Below are 19743 nucleotides of genomic sequence, written 5' to 3'. Positions count from 1 at the left end.
GGGCAAGGTAGCCAGTTCCATGCTGGGGAGGGGATGGTGTGGCGGCTGCAGCTGGTGTGCTCACCTACCTCTACCTGGGCATGTGTGAGGCCTCCCAGTGTGCAGCCATGATTCGATAGTGGATCTGCAGCAGTGGTTCTGCAGTCATCAAGCTGTGCACAGACAGCACTCCTGAGGAGCCCATTTTATGGCCAAGGGCTGGATCACATCCAGAGCAGCAGTGAAAAGCAGAGGTGCTGTGAGGGGCAGCAGGGACCAGCCCTGCCATCAGCAGTGACTTCACGAAGCAGCCCCACCTGGGGACTGTGACCTCACTGCAGCATCCCAGCACTGCAGCCCTCCTCCCCCAGTGCAGCTGTCCCCAGCGCTTTGCGATGCCTGTCAGCCACTACTTTGTGGATCTCTGCATTCTGATGCTTCTGTTCTTGATCTACAAGTGCATCACTGCCCGACGCCAACAGGTACGTGACCCCTCAGGGCTGGGGGTGTTGGGGCTGGGCCCACCAGTCGCTGGTCCCAGCTGAGTCACCATGCTGTGCTTCTGTTCCCGCAGGATGACCAACAGAGACGGCGATGGTGGAGATGGCGGAGACGTATGTCAGAGTCTGAGCTGAGTAAGTGCCCTGTAGAAGAACCCCAGCACCCCATGGCTGTCAGTGCCCGGCCTTGAGGCCCGGCAGAGCTGAGCCCCTCCATGGCCACAGCTGAGACCTCCTCCTGGTTTTGCAGGTGGTGAGAGATGGGCACATGGCCCCATATGTCCCACCAGCGGGAGCCCAAACCCCACCAGCACCTTCAGCAAGGACCTTCTGACACCAGACGCAGGAGTCCCTTCCTCCGAACACATGTGGAGGACACGAGCTCTGCCCCCAGCCTCTCCCAGCACAGGCAGGGAGGTCTCAGGACTGCCAGCGTGCTTTCCTTTGACCGCACCAATGGGCGCATGTGGGGACGGAGCCAGGGATGGGAGCTGCAAGGACATTGCAGTGCCTGTCTCTGACTCCAAGCTGCAGCTGGAGAAGGAGGTGCGCAATAAGATGGAGTTCCACACTGCCAGGAAATCCCTCCAGATAAAGCTGAAGTGCCTCCCTGGGCTGGTGCTGTGCTCCATGGAAGTGCTCTCCTGCTCGCTCACCTCGACGGCACGCAGCCGACCTGTGCCTGTGTACATCCCCAGGCGGGAGAGCAGCTTCCTGCCCGAGGAGCAGCGGGAGATGCTGGAGCTCCACATCCGCACCGCGAAGCTGCAGCGCTGCAAGGAGCACCATGGCAGGGAGCAGCCATCCCAGCGAGCCGTGCGGGGGCAGGACAGCAGCAGGGCAGCCCTGCAGACCAACCGACAGGCCCAGAAGTTTAGCACCTGGACCAACACGGCCCACACTGCAGCGGGTGTTCAGCACCGTCGCCATCGCCGTGGACACAGCTTTGCCATCCGCGGGGATGACTGAATGAAAAGGAAGGAGATCACCCAGGAGATGGAGCCCGGCGCACAGGCTGTGGCCCACAGTCCAAGTCCAGGGATCCCTGTCTCTCTGCACCTCCTTCCCCTGCAGCACCACAGGGAAGCAGCAGGGAAAGGAATCAGAGGGATCACGGACACCCATCGTATCTGCAAAGATGAGGAGCACCCTGAGTGATTCTGGGAGGGCTAAGAACAGAGAGATTAAAGGGATCTCAGGAGTCCATGCATGTGGTTCCTATAGCCCCAATAAGGTGTGATGTCCAAGCTTTTGACTTGCCTGGGATGCACTGAATGAACGGGAATTGCATTAGGACAGCTACAGATTATAGTGTTAGCATAGATCATTAGCAAGACTTACTTTGTTTGAAATCTAACAAACAAATAACATTAACAACAACATAAAACCAGTGGAATATTTCTTTATGCTTTTGTGATCCTAATGGATGAGAATTGATGGATGTACCTGCATTCTCCTTTAGTGCTCCTTCCCCACAGCCATCCCAGCAGCTCTCTCCTCCCTCTGCTCCATGCTTTGCAATGCCTTGCAGCGTGCAGCTGTGATCGTATAGTGGTCAGTACTCTGCGTTGTGGCCGCAGCAACCTCGGTTCGAATCCGAGTCACAGCAATGCTTTTGCAGACACGGGGCTGTGCACAGAGCATGCATTGCAGATGAAGGGGAGGGAGCTGCAGCGAGGCTCCACGAAGAGATAGAAATGACCTTAAAGCTGTGCTGGGAGCTGATGGCCTCGATGGCTCTGGACCACCTCTCCCAAAACAGCATCATCAGCACATTTGATTTTTCTTCTCCTTTCTTCTTCCAGAGAATCTGTGCAGACCTAAGTTCAAGGAACTGCTGTTCTCTGCTTCTCTGAGAAGCCCTGCCCCTCCTCACCCCCTCCCACACTCCCTCTCATTGCCACCCCACACGGGTGCCCCAGTTCACACTGACCCCAGCCCCAGCTGTAGATCTCAGTGTGGAAGCTGGGTGCTGTTGTGCTGCCTTCAGTCCGTGCCCCTCCTGACCTGGGATCAGACCCAGACTCATCTCCCCAGCTGCCACGACCCCAGTGTCCCCATAGGAGCTGCAGCACACCCTGTGATGTGGTTGCAGGATCCAGCACCCCCCCCCCATGTGTCAGCATTCAGAGTTGGTCCCTCCAACCTGGGCTGTTGTGTGGCTGTTTCTATCACCCCGGGGCCAACCAGAAGCTCCTGCAGACACAGAGCTCACCATGCACAGGGTTCACAAAGCACAAAGCTCCACACGAGCGCTTGCACATGGATGTGTATTTTAATAAAAATAATTCTGTCAATATACAGCGGAACGTTGATTTCTTTGCCATATTTCCAGTATATTCTCATAGGCTTTTCTCAGTTAAAATCCCCCTCCCCCCCTTGTTTTGTTGTGGTTTTTTATTTCAAGTTTTCATGCGAAGCATCAGATAACTTAATTCACAAATACTACGCTGATACTGAACCAATGTGCACAATGCATGTGACGTCCACGGAGCTGACATGCCACAGAGGAGGAAACCCTCCAACGTCGGGCCCTTGTTTCCCCATCTCCAGCCGAGCAGTTCATACCTGAGTTATAAGTTCACTGTGCCTGGCACTGCTGGGTCCTGGCTGGAGAGCCACAGCATGGGAGCATCCCAATGGAAGCGTTCACCAATGCGATGTCCTTTGAAAGAGTGACCATGTTTCTGTGCTGAACGTTTTCTTACACATCCTTACTGTCCTCAAATCCACCCCGTTGGTGCTCATAGAGGAAGGGGCCAAAACCCCACGCAGAGTGTTAGAGCAGTCCCGGGATGCCCAAAGGGGAGCTCAGCATGCAAACACAGGTTTGCATGGACTCAAAGAATGTTTCTGAGTCCAAATCCCACCTTTCGGGAGATAAAAAGGAGCTCCTGGAGCCAGGGGGATGGTGTTCTCCAAACCCAGGGATGGGCAATGGGGAGCAGGTGATGCTGCCTTTGGAGGAGGCTCTCAGCTGCTCCCTTCTCCTCCCCAGACCTGCCTATGCCCCACCAACACACCCTCTGCAATGTGGTGTTACCTGGGTTTTAAGACTGGTATCAAAGCACAGCAGCACCACAGCAACCCAACAAGGTGTGCTTTAAGGAGAGCGTCGTCTCCTGTGCCTGATGCTCATGGAGAGAGATGGTAAATTCACCCCCCACAGCTGCTTAAACCAGCTCTGATTGTTGGCAGTTGTTCAAGGGAGTCTCAGAAACGAAGCTCAAGAATGGAAACGATGCCTTAATGAGACCGTGTGACAGATGGTGTGATAGATTCCCTTTTTAAAATGACTGCAGCAACCCAATCAACTCTCACTGATACCGTAAAAGGCTCCAAAATGCAAAGCACGAAGGAACAACCACAAGAATACAATGCCCAGGAGACTTTTACACGTAAAACCAGGCTATGGGCTGCGTGATGTACAACATTGGTGGCAGGAGGCGACCTGGCCCTGTCACCATCAGGTGACGGCTTCACGGGGAGCCCAAGGGTGATCCATGACAGAGGTTTGGCTAAAAGGAACTAAAAACTGCCCTAAAAAGAAGGAACAGAAAACTCAGAAGGAGACAAAGATGGTCTGACTGCAGCCAGGCAGCAATGAGCCAAACGATGGCCAACAGCACAGGAATCCAAATGGGGTGAGCCACCAGTGCCCCAAGGGAACACTTGGTCCCCTGCTCTGCCTTTATTTCAAACTCCAGCAGCAAATCATGGTACACAGTTGGGTTGAAAGGGACCTTTTAAAGCCTACCCAGCCCCCAACCCTGCCCTGTGCTGGATGCCCCACCAGCTCAGGCTGCCCAGAGCCCACCCATGGCCTTGGGCACCTCCAGGGATGGGGATGAATCCAAATCACATCTGCAAATGCAGCGAACTCTCAGAGCTCTCACCTCACAGGCAGAGTTCTGACACCAACGTTCTTTCTCACATGGTACATCAGTTCAAAATGCACTTAGAAACAGATGGTTTGAATACCAAAGCCTTAGAAGCACTAGGAGTCCCCAAACTGCAGCAGTGACACATTGCCATGTCTGTCTTACCTGCAGGTTACTCACCCACAGATCCTTGTTGGCCACTTTTGGACCTGGAACTAAAATCACGTTCTTAGTCCTCAAAGAAACATTGCCATTCCTTTCTAAATGGGTAGAAAGATAGCACTGATCCTAACCTGCAATCTGAGCATTTGTACCCTGCAAGGATGAGCACACTTCAAATCAGTCACCTCAAAACAACAGAACAGAGCAGTGATCATTCATTAAATACTATTGTATAGAGTCTTAGTGGCAGAGCCCTTCCATGTGGAGAAAAACAGGGATTTGGTGATGTAGCACAAAAACCAACAGCCCGACTAGGCAGCATCCACAGCTCTTCCTTATCACCACCTGCTCCCATCAGTACAGCAGGTGATTGCTTAGCCCTGTCCCTCTAGCTGCCATATTTGCCCATTTCTCAGGGGCTGGGATGTTTCTACTGTGTGGCCACTGACACAGGCAATGCCAAATCTTCTACTTCTCCTACTCACAGAGACAGGAAAGACCGAGCTCCTCCAAATCCAATTGCCATGGTTAGCATAGGACAGGACACACCTCACTGTGGGGATGTGAGAAGTGCACGGCTGGCCCTGAATCTCTGGGCAATAAATACATCAGTGACTTTGTGGAGGTGGAAGAGACCTTTTTAATAAACAGGATTCAAATAAAATTAAAAAAAAATATATAATAATAATCCCTCTGAACTGCCACTGCGAGAAGAGTTCAGGTAACCAGCACGGATGATGTTGTGTGTGCACGGAGGGAGGAAGGAGGGAAGAAAAGAACAAGGTGTCACCGACTTCACGAGCTTCCTCCGTGTATCAGCAGAAACCAGCTCAGCAAAACTCTCCAGATTAAAATACTGGTGGATCCATGAGAAACAACTCAAATCAAAACAAAGAGAAATCCCTACGTTGGAAGGCGCTACATTAGAATAACCAGCGAAATACTGAGTGCCGCCGGAGTCGCAGCGGTGGCGGGGAGACGGGTCAGGTCTGCCAGTCACTCCTGGGTCAGGAATGGCCACATGGTGGTGAGGGAACAGATCCTTTCACAGGCAGTGTGTGTGTGCTAGAGGGGGTGTTGGTGGGAGCTCGGGCTACAGACGAGGTGGCGTTGTAGTGGCAGCAACGGAGGGTGAAGGGCAGCACTCGACGATGTCAGCTCCATCTTGCTCTGGTGGCTAGTGCAAATAGTCGTCTACTCTGGCAAAGGAACAGGAGCCCAAGCCCACACGAGCCATAAGTCGCAAACACTCCGAGGCCTGGCCCAGGGCAAGCATCAGTGGGGGCTGCTTTGGCAGGTTCTGAGACTCTGTGGGGGCAAAAGGAGAAATCTGTTTACAAGAGGCACCATGGCCACCACAGGCCAGCTCACCTGCAGGTCCCTCCTGGGCACCAGGCTGAGCATCCCTGGCTCTGGAAGGAAAGAACCCCTGAGTTACGCTGGCTCTGCACTGCTGCTCCTGGGCATACCCCACAGACCTGCCCACCCACAGGGACATGACTCAACGGGGCCTTTTAGAAAGTGCTGCTTTCTCAAAGATGTCCATGGCAAAAAAACGGCAGCGTTGCTCCTTCTGCCTCTGTGTCTGCCAGAAAACCCTCAAAGCGTGAGAGATCAGAGCATGGGAGAATAAAGAGAGGTGGGAGAAATTAGCCCTAAGGGGGAGGCAACTGCTCCCCCTCCTCCTTATGGGAATCTAAGCAGTAGCCCACAATGTAGACAAACTCACTCACTGGTCACCACTTTTTTTCAGTGCCATTTTTGCCAGGTCTGCAAGAGGGAATCCTCAGCTGCTGCAGTTAAGATGTGCATCAGAGGATGTCCAGACACCGCTTTTCATTTCTCTCTGGAGACATCCATAAGAGCCTTATCTGGACTCCCCAAGCACTGCTGGTCAAACAGTGGCTGGAAATGAGACCCTTGATGCACACCTGGCCATGCTGACTGTCAAGGAAAGGGACTCTCCTGAATCCAATACTCCAAGCGGGTCTTCACCAGTAACCCAGCCCTGATTCCAACCACAGGCTCCACACAGCCAGGTATCTGAGCTTCACCAAGCACACCACGCCATGGGAAACATTCAGAGACATATGTTCAAAGGGAATACAAAGCCTGCCTGCGCTTAAGACTGCATGTTCAGTGTGGCTTTAAATGTAAGAGGAATTGATGGCCCCCTCTAACTTAGAGCTAACACTGTGGGAACCTGCTGCATTTACAAGCTGTGGCAACAGAGCAACTGCATTTCCCATCAGAAAGCAGAATGGTGCCAGGTCAAAACTCTGTCAACCCAAACAGCAAGGAAAACAGCCGTGCTAAGGCCAGTAAACTGATAAAGGTGTGTTCAGAACAAGAAAGAAGAGAAATGCAGCAGGGAAATGCATCCAATCTTGGCTCTCTGGTAAGCTGGGGCGGAAAGTCCTAAGGAGAATTCTTAGAAGCAGCACTGAGGAAGACTCGAGGAAGGGAGCCAAAAAAAGGCCAGATTGGAAGCACCCATCCTCTGCAGCTTCACTCCCAGCTACAGCCCTCCCCTGCATTAGAAGGAGAAGCAAAAGCTATGGACATGTACATCCTAATTTCTCCTCACTCTCACAGGCTTGCCTGCCACAGGACAGCACCTGTGAGTAGGTATGTCCAGTGGATAGTGCTCACACAGGAACCAGGTCTTACCCAAAATAGCACTATTAAGAGCAGCACACACAGGTTCCCTCTGGATTGGGTCCAGCTGTTGACCAACAGGGCAATTCCAAGGGTCCGAGTAAGCTAACAAGCTAAATGCATCCTGTGGGAGAGAACAGAAAGATACAGTGAGGTCACACACGGCTGCAAACACACAGGAAAGCTGCCCAGTCTGTGTGCTGGGCACCTCCTGCCATCACCAATGTGACAGTTCCTGCCTCCTGAAAAGAAATGGCCTTTTTCTTCTTGGCAGCAAGGGACTGCACTGGCCCATCGAGACAGTAGATTAAAGAGGATGCTGTCTCCACTCTGTGCAGGAAGGCAGGCAGAGCACAGCCTGGAGAGAGGAAGACCATACAGTTACCCCTGGAACTTTATTCCTTCTCTCCTGTGCTGAGAACTGGGTTCACTGAGTTTCATCCTCCAACCCTCATATAGATGCCCTCATCCTCACCAGCTGCAGGAATGGGGAACACCCAGAGCCCTACAAGGAAACTCACAGCTCCAGCCCTAACCCAGAGAACTGCTGTGAGGCAGCATAAGGCCCAGGCTTACCTGAAGCATCTTTTTGTGCAGTGTGTTCTTCCCGTATTCTCTGCACAGCTGTTCACTCAGCATCTGCAGCTCCCGTCCAAACTGGATCATCCGCTCGGTGGCAGCATGGTTCCCTCCACAGAGCTGCCTCTGGGGACAGCTGTCTTCTAGAAGAAAGGTAGGGGAGAAGGAGGAGTTGTCTCATTCCTCACCACAGCTCAATGCACGGCAGGCTGCCTGCCCTTCCTTAGCCATAAATCCTTCCCCTTCAGGAGCAGTTAAATGCTGTTTATCCAAGCAGAGGCTTTTTCTGAGCCCTGCACTACAATAGTGGGCTGTGGTTTTTGCATAGGGCAACCCTGAATTCTCTTTAATGCTTGCAGACTACCTACAGATCAAGTCCTCTGATAAAGATCATGGGAACTTGCAGCTCTGGCTGTGTGTAAGGTAGTCCACACACCACAGAAAACCTGGTCTAGCAAACTCTGGTCTCAGTCAGAGATACCAAAACATCTCCAACTTTCCAATGTTTGGTAGCTATAAGATGCCAGTAATTGGAGGAATTCCCAGTTTCAGAGGTAATGTTGCTGATTCCTATCTCCCTCCAGGCTGAAGCACCCACAAGCAAGATAGTTCTAGCTGACCATACTGTGCCTCAGACCCTTTGCAGCTGGGAATCAGTCAGTCTTTCAGCTCAGTTCATTTCTTCAGCTGTTAGAAGTGCCTGGGCTGCTCTGTGCTGGAATTCACAACCAGTGCTAAACAAACCTGTGACTCCTATTGCCTTCCACAGCCCACAGTATCAACAGCACTGCTATGAAAAGTCAAACCTAGTCTCAGTTCTGAGACAGATCTATTTCCCTGGTAAAACTGGTATACTGAGAACTTCATTCACCCCATGATCCAACTGCTACGTTAACTCCTGATCTCAGCTCTTCCCATCTCCCATTGCCTCTCCTGCCTGAGGCCCTACCCATGCTGGATTCATCTGTCTGTAGGATCTCTTCGTGTTTGTAGGTGCCATTCATTATCCTGGTGGATGAATTTTCCAGGACTCCATTGGGGTAGTGCTCAGCCTCCATTTCCATCTCGCTGTCGCTGCAGATAAAAGAAGAAAGGAAAGTCAGATGTTTACAGTAGGGAAGAAATGAACAGCTTGGATGACAAACGATACCCAACAGCGGCCAGTTGACCACAATTAGCTGCCAGTTAAACCACAGGAAGCAAGATGGTTTAATTCAGTGCAATAAAAATCATTGCCGGTTTCTGAAGGCAACTGATGAAAACAGGTTCCTGTTATGAAAGGAGCCTGCAAGCCTGAGCCAGAACAGGGAACTGGAACAGGTCTGTGTCTGCTGGGAACAGCAGTGACCTTGCAGATAGGAAGAGTTACTCTGTTGTTTAGAAAGAGCAGGACAGATGCTCTTCAGACAGAACACCGAGCCCTCTCCCACCACATCACCCTCCTTAGGGACCTACAAGGAAGAAAACGATACCTGGTTTCTTGGTTACTCGTACTACTGTGCTGCTGAGATTTGGTAGAATCTGTAGAATTGGACTCTGAGTAGTTCACAGATGAGGGGGAGGAGGAGGAGGAGGATGATGAAGATGAACTCAGCGTTGGGTATTTACTGTGACTCTGTTTGCTTTTTGTGGACATGACTCCATTGCTACAGGTAGGACTATCTGCTCCTGAAGGTTAAGAGAAGGATGGGAAAAATGAGACCAGACTGACACTCTGCTGGGAAAACAACAGTTTATCAAGTAGACCTCAAAGGAAGACAGCAAAAATGAATATGGAAAGAACCACACTGTTCTTTCAAAAGGGGCCCTATTGGAAAGCAAGCAACATAAGGGAAAGGAGCACTTTCAGCACGGAAAGCAGAAGGTAATGCACAGTGCAGCAGCCTGCCTTTAATATTTGCTCTTTGCACTGGAAGACGTAGGAAACAAAATAAAGCACCTACCGGTACTGTGAACGTGTGAGTTGCTGGATCCGTGTCTGGGACTTAAGCTGGGGGACCCAGGGTAACTGTCCTGGGATCTGGGGCTGCGTGCACTGAAACAACGGACTTCACTGTCTGTCCCGTTCACCATCTCCACAAACTGCCGACACCTGATTTCATGGGAAGGAAGAAGAAAAGGGCGCGTGACAGCCAGCATGTTCTGCACTGCTGCTTCCTCACTTACTGCCTGCAGAAGCCTTAGGAATTGGACAGGAGTTATTTCTTGGCTTCGAAAGAGCCATTTCAGACTCCTGGTATATTTGTATTGTGAGTACTCTGAGTTCATGTAGTGCCATGCGGGTGCTAATGAATGCTGAGAACCACACTGAGACAGACAAGCAGTATAACAGCAGTCACCCTTCTTTTCAGCCCCACACCTGGGGGAGCACCAGGATCATCAACACAATGTTCCACCTTGGCTAGCATCAGTGAAGGCAGAGAGAGGGAGAAAAAGCATTTCGGTGTCAATGGGGCCATAGCATCAGAGATGAAACTCTTCACAGATTCAGATGCAGGCCTTAGAAATACTCCTCCAGTTAAACAAATGCTCCCAAGTCCGCTCTGCTCAGGACCCAAGAGAATCACTGTGATGCTAAGCCTGCTGTGAGGACACACAGTGAGATAAAGAGAGTTTTCTTAGTCCCAAAACACAAATTTATTTCCTTTGCATTGTTCCTTTATGACATGCTTTCATCTCCACCATCTCCACAGGTAGTACAAAATTAGACCATGGATGGGTTTTTCAGGGCACATACTAAAACTGCCAATGAGAGTTCACCCTTCTACTCTGTAACTTAGAAACACTGGTGACCAATGGGACCTCAGGCAGAATTCAGACCAAGGTGTGCAGCCTCCCTGGATGACTGAACAGCCCCTTATCTCCTTCAGCTTCACATTACGGCATCAGGGTGCAGAAAGCTATTCATACTTACTTTAGCATGAAGAGCAGGTTGGGGTTATGTTCTAGGAGGCCGGGGTACAGCTGCTGGGTGGCTTCTATAGCCTCTCCGACTCGGCCTGCTAATACTAGCTTCTGTATTCCTGAAAGTAAAAGGAAACCTGTTGACACACAGGGCAGGCCAACACTCAGAGAGCAGTCTTAGGTACGTCACACAGCTCCCCACTACCTCTTCACACAAGGGCTTGGGAAGAACTGGGGAGCACGCTGTATTTATTACAGATTAGGATGAAGAAAAGTCTGTAAATGTGACAGAATCTGTTCGGAGCTCAGAAACACCTGGAGCATCTGAAAGATGAAGTGGGTGCACTGGGGTGGAGTGCTCTGCACCTTTACTCCTTTAGCCAGAGGAGCTTAGGCAGCAGTGGGAAAGTCCGAGGACACGACTGCTTGATGGGAGCAAGGAGGGTGCTGGGGAAGTTAGGATTTGAGAGGGGAAACCCCTGGGTCTCCTTCATTCCCTTCTGTTCCTTCCATTTCCTTGCTCACAACTTTCCACGTCCCACTGCTTTTGCCAGCTCTCCTCCTTGCCTTGTCTGGCAGCACTCACAGATGTCTCTGCCTTTTCTACCTTCTTCTCTTTTTGTTTCCCCACCTGTGCTCTCTTCACACCTTTATTTAAGCCCCAGCTGCAGAGCTCTGTATTCCTTCCTTCCAGGCTCCCTTGTCACCTGTGCTCACAAAGATCAGACCAGGTTGTCTCACATACTGGGAGACCCAAACCAGCAAGAGCACCAGGTGGGTGAGGGCTGCAAGGCCTGGGAAGCAGACAAACCCATCAGCACTAACCATACAAAGGCACTAATGGGCAGCAGCTCTGTTACTCTGAGCAATGAGCAAAGTATCCAAACTAACTGCATGCTGGCTCAGCACATGTGATATACGGAGGTGATGCACCTGATGTGTGATGGCCATGTGAGAAACGGTTCACAAAGGAAAGGGAAACACACAGGGCAGGGCACAGCCTGCATTCAGTGAGAGAATGCAGAAAACACACCAATGTTCTGTGAGCCTGTGGTCTGAGTCTGTGAATAGAATGGCTGAAAAAGCAAAAGTGCAGCAGGAGAAAGCTGCAAAGCCTTATTCTACAGGAGCCAAGAGGGCTTACATGCTAAGAGATGGACCACTGCAGAGGAAAGAGAAGTATTCAAGGCAGACAACAGAACATTAATTCTTAGAACTGTAGAATCATAGAATCATTTGAGCTGGAAGGGACCTCTGAAGGTTATCTAGTCCAACATGCTCATTGCAGGGACACCAACAGCTCCATCTGGGACTAGAATAGTGGCATTGTAAGGGATCCACGGTGATCACTGAGTCTAACTCAAATCCAAAGGAACCTCGGAAGCACAGTGACTTCGGTTCAGTGCAAGTGATGAGATCTATTCTCCACCAGTCTGGCACTACCTCTGTTCCAGATAGCAGTGCTGCAATCAAATAACACAGCCAGAATGCAACATGTGACCACCCCATAGACTTACTTTGTCTGTTCTTTATTGAGGTCTGTTCCTCCTGGATTGCAGTGTCTGTGACCCTGGCGAAGGCAGTTGCTGTTGAACAGTACCCATGATGAACCAAATAGGAAGAAACCATACTAGAAAACAAGAGAACACAACTGGATGAAGAGACATTGGTAATGTAAAGTAATCCCAATGCAGGAAAAAAAAAAAAAATCAATAGAAGTTGTAATTTCAGTGAACAAACTCAGCTCATTACCAGGGCTCTAACAAAAAAACAAAACTTCCAGTGTATACACAGTATTTATGTAATTACTGCTGCCTAAAGGTCATCTGTAAGAGCTCACTACTATGTAAGTGCCATTGATGTCTCCTGGCCACATAAGACACAGCTCCCTCTCTCTATATACACAGAAAATCCCAACCTCAGAGAAGCTCCTGGTTTTCAGGTAGACCTCAAGGAGCCCCAACATTCTGATCCTTTCTTTCTTTCAATTCTGGCCCTTAATTTCTGTTATCACTTATTTGTCCAGCTATTATTGGTAATTGGTAGTTGAATCCACTTGTGAACTCTAGGCATTAAGGAAGGAAGATGTTAAACAGGACTGGAGCCAGTATTGATCTTTAGACTCCAATCAGATTCAGCACCAGTGATCACCACCCTCTGGGCTCGGCCAGTTTTCAAACCACAGAAAACAACAGAAGTAAAACAACACATATTAGATTTGAGCAACTTTTGCCATAAGAAAGCAGAAATGGGCATGTAAGAGAACACAAGAAGCTGAACAGCAGAACAATGACTTACTTCTGCAGCATGGCTTGCCACTCGCCTAGCCTGTCTCCTATGGGAAACCGCTTAATGGTGCTTTGAATCTTCGCTCGCCACTCCCTCATGTAGTCCTCGATGTCAAACACAAACGGCTGCTGCCCAAAGTTGGCATCCACTATCTCCCCTGGAGTCTGGAGGCCCACCGTAGGGTACAGGTTTGACTGGGAAGGAGAAATAAACATGCATTAAACTCAGCTTTCTTTTACTGGTTCTGGTTACGAGGTTTGGTAAACCAAAGAGCTGCTCTTTAAAATGAAACACGTAAGAGAACAAGAAGGGGCAGCAGACCCTTTACAGGTAAATCTCAAGGAACCTCATGACTTACTGCACAGTTATTAGAAGTTACTGCATAAAACCAGAGCAACAGGTTCAACCTCAAACAGCAAAACTAAGTACCTTCCATTGGTTCAAATGAACTCCCTTATTCCTTGACAAGAATAGCTATCAGGGTATTTTACCCATCTGATGGTAAGGAAAGGGATGGTAGAAGAGCTCTGAGGTGAGCTCTTTGATGACTCCAAGGCAGCATGCCACCCACACAAGGAATTATCAACAGATGAGTTTTATTATGACAGTGAGGCCTTGGAGGGTGACAGAGGGACAACAACATCTCTATTCTTGGGGATCTTCAGAACTTAACTGGGTGCAGTACTGCACAACCTGCTCTAGCTGTGAAACCAGCCCTGCAGAGAGCAGGGGTTCGGCACGATGATTGGACTTGAAGATCCTTACAGTTCCCTTCCAACTCGGGATTATTTTGTGATTCAATGACCTTTGGAAGTTCCTTCAAGCCTAAATTCTTCTAAGATTCCATTATTTTGTGGGACGTGGCATCAAGATGGTGAAGAGGCAGCCATACAGATGAACTCAGATGAACGCTCTCAGTATTATGTCATGGAGGAGCAAAGGAACAACAGCAGCCCCAGTAACAACAAGGATCTACTGCAGGAGAGCAACTCCCTGTCAACAAACAAGCTGTCAAGACCTGGAAGAAACCCTTCTCATTTTGGTGACCCTCCCAGCCCCTCCTGTGGGATTACACGCAGCCAGACACCAGCTCACCCCAGATCTCTCTTCTATGTGGAGCCCCACACTTGGTTCCTCAGTGGTTTTCCAACCTTCTCCTCCCTTTGTGCCCCTGCAGTCCCACTCTGGGTCCTTCCACATTCTTTTTGCACATTTGTACTCTCACCACACATGGCTGCTTTGCCGAGCAGGACTAACTTGATAAGGGCTTGTGTATATAAACAGAGCCAGCCATAAGCACTGATTTATAGAGGGGAAACCCCCTCTGTGGGATCTCCACTTCCATTTGCAAGCAGTTACTCCTGTATTAACTTCAGCCTGTGCATTTTTTTCCACCTACACACACTTGACCAAATGTAAACACTCTTCAAGGGGAACTGAAATTTGGAACAAGCTGAAGCAATTACGCATCACTGTGTGTCAGAATTATCCCAAGAAAACATGAGTTTCAATTACAAGTCCCCATTTCAGCTTCCTGCTATGGCAAATATGGTGTCTTCCTCACTTGTCTCCAAAAGGGGAACTTTGCAACACACGCTTTCAAGGTCACAATCACCAAACTGGTAGCGTGCACCTTCATTTCTTGTGTAGTCTCATTGCTACATCAACACAATCACCCTAAAGGTGACTGAAGCTCAAGAGGTGGAAAAGCAATGGGGCTTAACCAGCCCACCATATGTTCCTGCCTGGATCACAATGTTGTAATAAATGAAAGATATCACTTGCAAGCTGTATCAACCTCCTATTTCCTACTGCTTCAAGATTTCTCTAGCAATAGTTGTACTGTGTAAATTAAAAGCCTAATGTGGCTTTCGGATCTCCTTCCTCAGGACGGGCAGCAGACTTAACTCTCTGGAAGAGCAACCAAGAAGCAATGGACTGAAAGCAAAAAGGGCCAGAATTATAACCTACTATGGAATACACACACGTGTGCAAGAGAGGGAAGAACAAAATCATTGCAGGAAATCAAGGGGAGATTGAGGAACAGCAGGACAGAGGGATGCCCTGGGCAAGAAAGGAAAGAGCTGGGAATAACATCACTGGGCATTTCTGTGCTCTCTGATGGCAGAACACAAGACCAGCAAGTGACTTTGCACATACACTCCCCACACTGGATGCTGCCTTTGGAAGACAGTGACCCGTAACAAAGTCTGAATCCAGGTTCTAATTCCAGGAGAAGGAGTGACATATTCTTCGAGGTGGTGAGGGAACAGAGGAGGTGTGTGAACAGCCCACATCCCAGCCATGGGACTACGAAGTTTCAGAAAAGAGAGCCCCTGCTCCATTCAGCACTGTGTTTTACTGCTTGTTTTTTTATCAGGGCATGAGAAGAGCAAGTTTATCATTTCAAAAATCACATCCCCATCCTCTTCCCCCTCCCTTCTGTCTGCAATCTCAGTTATAATACTGAAAAGAGTTGTACTTACTGGGAGGTCCGTAAAGGCTATACCTGTGGGGACAAAAAATTACAATTAAAAAGATAAAAGATATTTTCCCTGCTTGACGACATCCCTACCATGCTACAAAACGTTACTACACCTCAATCAGCCCCATCTCTGACCCTGACTTTCACCACTTGTCACACTGAGAAGATCCTTCCCTCCCCAACTGCTCCTCTGGAGAAGGTGCATATAGAGAAAGGTCCTAGAAAGCCTAAACCTCTTGGAAATCTCTCCTTAAAACATAATTTTTCCAAACAGTAGCTCCTCTTTGCTTTGTTTCTCTCTCTGTTACTCTGAAGGAGATGCTTTTCCAGGCACATTTTGTGTATAGATCCAGAGCTTTACTATCAGTAAAGCTCTGAGTTGGTCTGTAGCTGCTTCTCCTTAGCAGCCAGAGACAGGAATGAATATCCCATATTCCATTACAGCTGGGGAATGTTTTTGCCTCTGGATCAAGCTGCAGCCAGGGACACCTGAGGAATACTGTGCAAAGAACAGCTTCATCCTCCATGATGCTGTTACAGTTCCAAATACAAGCAATGGAGAAAACGTGTGTGGTTTCCCATTTTGTTCACTTTGACATATGGGAAGAGAGATAGAGCAAAACCTGCTAGAAATCACAGCTAGTCATAGCAGGATCCATTTCTGCTCTAATCCACATCCCACTTCAGCCAACCCTTCTTTGCTGCACTGAAAAGCATTACAGCCCGCATCAAAGCAAGAGGACACCATTCTCTGATGTTAATGTTATGGCTGTTTTATGGGGAGATTTCAGGTGGTCAACCAGTAAAAGAAAAGCTGCAATGAATCAAAGAATCATGGAATGGTTGGGTTGGAAGAGACCTCAGCAGCCACCCAGTCCCAACCCCTGCCATAGGCTGGCTGCCCCCACCAGGGGCTGAATTTGAAAATGCACTCTCTCTCCAAAGCCTGGATCCAATGTGAAATACAGGAGAAATGTAAAGATGTAAGAACTGAACAGCTCAAGAAGTCACAAAACAAGAGTCAGTGAGTGAGAAGCCTCTTCTATAGGTCTATAGTGGCAAGCTGATTGAAAGGCCTTCACTTTAAATGAAGGGTCAGTGCTGGGGAGCAGTGTGAAACACCTTCACCTGCTGTGCTGTGGACTGCAGTAAGTGCTAACATATTCAGCAAGATGGGCACCTTAAAGACTAGATTATGAAATATCAGCCTGTGAAATACTGCCTTAAGTTGTTGAGGAGAAGCACTATTGTGCCCATGTAGCTCAACTCGGGTAAAACTCTTATTACAGAGAAACCAGGCAAAATGGGTAACTTGGTCTCCCAAGAACCTGCACTCGAATTCAGACAGGACATCTATGCCAGTGCTTCAGAGGGTTGCATGCTCTTTCTATAGCCTTGCTGGTCCATTTACCTCGGGTTGCTGTCTAACTTGTGTATTTGAAACACTCCCTGAGCAAACTCATCCACTTAATCACAGAAACCTACAGCAGTCACATTCCCTAATCACAGCCTACATCCAAGACTATCTAGAGGGCCCCACAGTTCTCACTCTTCATCTCCTAATTCACCCTCACCACACTCCTAGCCCTATCATCTTTTTTCACTGCCAGGACCCCACTCAGAACTTGTCCAAAGCACTGAATTATAGCAGCCAGAAGATACTGAAGACATTTTCCAGAACAGATAATTCAGACTACATAAGATGTCAAACAGTTCTCATGTGATGGCTCCAAGCAAAGATCAAGACTCCATCCAGAAACTGTGATAGCCAAGATAACAGTACCTACACAGTGGTCCTGAAGGAGTCACGATGAAGAGAGAACACAATGAAGAGAGAAAATATTACATCTAAGGCAAGACAAAGCTACGGTGTGTTCACTGAAAGTGAGACAAATTAAAACTCCCAGAGGCTGGGCTGTGAAACCTGCTGCCAAGTTAACTGCCATCAAAAAGGGGCTCATGAGTCTCATGAATATTCTTCTATCTGCTGCAGCATTATGCAGTGACCTCATTCCCTACAAGGAGAGAGATTCAGCCTCAGCAGCTGGAGACTTCACATCAGGGTACGCCAACAGAAAGCACATTCAGCCCCTTCCTGAAAAACCTCTGCAAAACACACAGCAAAATGTCCCAATTGCTTTTGTGGGGGTCAGGACTACAACTGATGGCCTGCTGCTCCCCAGCACTTCAATCACTGCTGACCACATCAGCCCTCCTTGCTGAATGAAACCATTAGAGAATGCCACAGCCTCTGACTGACACTGTTAGATGTTGCTTTCACACCTCTACTTGTCTTCACAGTACAGAACTGCTCAAGGATCGAGTTCAATTTAGAATAATACAGCTAGTGATTGGTCTCGCTAGGTAGGAAACCAGAAGTGTTCACCAGAAGCAGCAGCCCGTTTGCTGGGCTGTCTGCTGTAGCTCCATCTCTCATGTATTGGGAAGCCTTGTATTTTTCTTACCAAGAACTCACCAGAGATTGTACACATTACAGGCACATACTGCACTCCAGGCCTGTTCCTTCCTTCAGCCCTGCCAGTCACTCAAACAACTACTCTGATAACTCTTTTAATTGGGTATTTTTCTACCAGCTTCTTCACTGTGATTCAACAAAGTGCAACTGTCACAGCAAGGAGAAGCAAAGGAAATGAGTGTTTTTCCCCTATTTACTCCATGGCTTATAGAAAAACTGACCAGAATTTATCCATGTCATCCAAGAGAAAGATACTTCAGCTGAAAAAGGACACAAACTTTTATTTTACACAGATGAGATACAATAGATGCCTGGAAAACACCTGTGAGATGCTCCTTTGGACAAAAGCCTTAAGTCCTTAGCTTTAGGAGAACTACTAGAATGACTGTGAAATAAAGCAAATTGTAGGTCAGTGTTTACGTCAGACTGCTTATGCTGAGCTAACATCTATGTTTGGGAATACTTGGAACAATGTGTTCAGCTTATGAATGGACAAGTTCCTTTAAAAAGCAATGATGCTGGTAACTGTGGTTTTGTAGCTAGTTGAATAATATACTAAGCTTCCCACTTCTTTACTTCCCCATTGCCTTGCCATTAGCTGTCTTATCTAATCTGCCACGCAGAAGCAGAAGAAAGGAGCAGAATCTGGGGACCCAATCCCAACCTACTTAAACTGAGCAGTACAGGAACCATTTTACCTGTTGGAAGTATTTATGTCTTGAAGCCAACTTACAATCCTGACTGCTGCTGAGTGCTCTTTCTCTCTCTCATTTCTTGAAACTTACCCACAAATACAGAACAGGAGATAGAACACATGAAACTTATTACAAGCAAACAGCAGTTGAGCACCTTCCTCTTGAGAACAACTTTCCTTACTCACCTAAACTGTGGCCATTTTTTGTGTAGAAGCAGGTATTGTTGATGAGGTTGACACAGCAACCAATGACATCTCCAGTTGTGAATGTAGGGCCATAGGGCTGTCCTGTCCCCGAGGAACAGAAGGAGTGCCCATCATCACCGTGGTACCCATAAGAATGTTTATCCCATCCTGAAGAAAGACAAAAGAGCATGTCAGCAATGAAGGCATGTCAACAGTGAAGAACAACATGGCAACTACAGCTTCCAGGACACCATTTTTTTACATGTAGAAATGCTCAGTGTAAATGATAACTGCTGTGTTTTAAATTGATATGGCTTGACATACACTGTGCCAAACTGAAGCAGAAGCACAAGAAGGGGCTCTGACCATCTCCTGATCTTACCCAACCTACAAGCGAGAAGGCAACAGAGGACCAGAGAACCTGCTAAATGTGGAGCAGCATGTGGTAAATGGACTACATAAGAAATGAAACAACACTCGGCTGAAATCAGTAACTGAATCATAGAATAACTGAATCACAGAATGGTTGGGTCAGAAGAGACCTCAAAGTCCATCCAGTTCCAACCCCTGCCATGAGCTGGTTGTCCCCCACCAGACCAGGTTGCCCAGGGCTCCATCCATGGCCTTGGGCACCATCAGAGGACTCCACACACTCATGGTTTCTCAGAAAAATGTAAACTATTCAGTAGATGTCCAGAGCTTCCAGTTCATTGCACTACAGTGCAGTAATGCCAATAGAAAAGTCATGGAATGGTGCAAGACTGAAACACGGACCTGAGGGCAAAGTCTGTGAGTGAAAGCTGTGACAGAGCCCTAGCAAACCACAGCCTAGAAATGGTGAATGATTCCCCATTAAGTCTCACACCCACAGGGACAAATAGCCATCCCCACTGCCAGCTCTAACCTCCCCAGCTATAAACAAGCTGCGACACCAGCTCCAGTCCTGTGTC

At 48.6% G+C, this 19743-nt stretch overlaps 2 protein-coding genes and 1 non-coding gene across 6 annotated transcripts in view; 2 read left to right on the top strand and 1 right to left on the bottom strand.

Moving 5' to 3' along the window:
* The first annotated feature begins 298 nt into the window (after positions 1-298).
* Positions 299-4631, top strand: LOC107319127. Its single transcript, XM_015873762.2, has 3 exons — positions 299-461; positions 554-614; positions 730-4631. Exons 1-3 carry the CDS (start codon positions 375-377, stop codon positions 1446-1448), a joined length of 867 nt encoding a protein of 288 aa, XP_015729248.1. The 5' UTR covers positions 299-374; the 3' UTR covers positions 1449-4631.
* Positions 2017-2088, top strand: TRNAH-GUG. The gene has a single exon. It is a non-coding gene; the product is annotated as a tRNA-His (tRNA).
* A 507-nt stretch (positions 4632-5138) lies between the features above and the next one.
* The window catches only part of RANBP10 (RAN binding protein 10), a 42864-nt gene continuing 28259 nt past the window's right edge, over positions 5139-19743 (bottom strand). For 3 of the 4 annotated variants that reach the window (XM_015873678.2, XM_015873676.2, XM_015873679.2), the window contains 11 exons: positions 18794-18961; positions 15439-15461; positions 12962-13146; positions 12181-12293; positions 10674-10782; positions 9703-9851; positions 9232-9427; positions 8709-8833; positions 7757-7902; positions 7193-7304; positions 5139-5830 (listed from right to left, as the gene is read on the bottom strand). In XM_015873678.2, coding sequence (XP_015729164.1) covers positions 5700-5830; positions 7193-7304; positions 7757-7902; positions 8709-8833; positions 9232-9427; positions 9703-9851; positions 10674-10782; positions 12181-12293; positions 12962-13146; positions 15439-15461; positions 18794-18961 — 1457 coding nt within the window. In that variant the 3' untranslated portion in view covers positions 5139-5699. The remainder of the gene's footprint in view (positions 5831-7192; positions 7305-7756; positions 7903-8708; positions 8834-9231; positions 9428-9702; positions 9852-10673; positions 10783-12180; positions 12294-12961; positions 13147-15438; positions 15462-18793; positions 18962-19743) is intronic. The other variant, XM_015873677.2, reaches the window with a different exon arrangement.

Source organism: Coturnix japonica, chromosome 11, assembly GCF_001577835.2.
Source record: "Coturnix japonica isolate 7356 chromosome 11, Coturnix japonica 2.1, whole genome shotgun sequence".
NCBI lineage: Eukaryota > Metazoa > Chordata > Aves > Galliformes > Phasianidae > Coturnix > Coturnix japonica.
The sequence above is the reverse complement of the archived record's forward strand: the minus strand, read 5'-3'. Positions and strand labels throughout refer to the sequence as shown.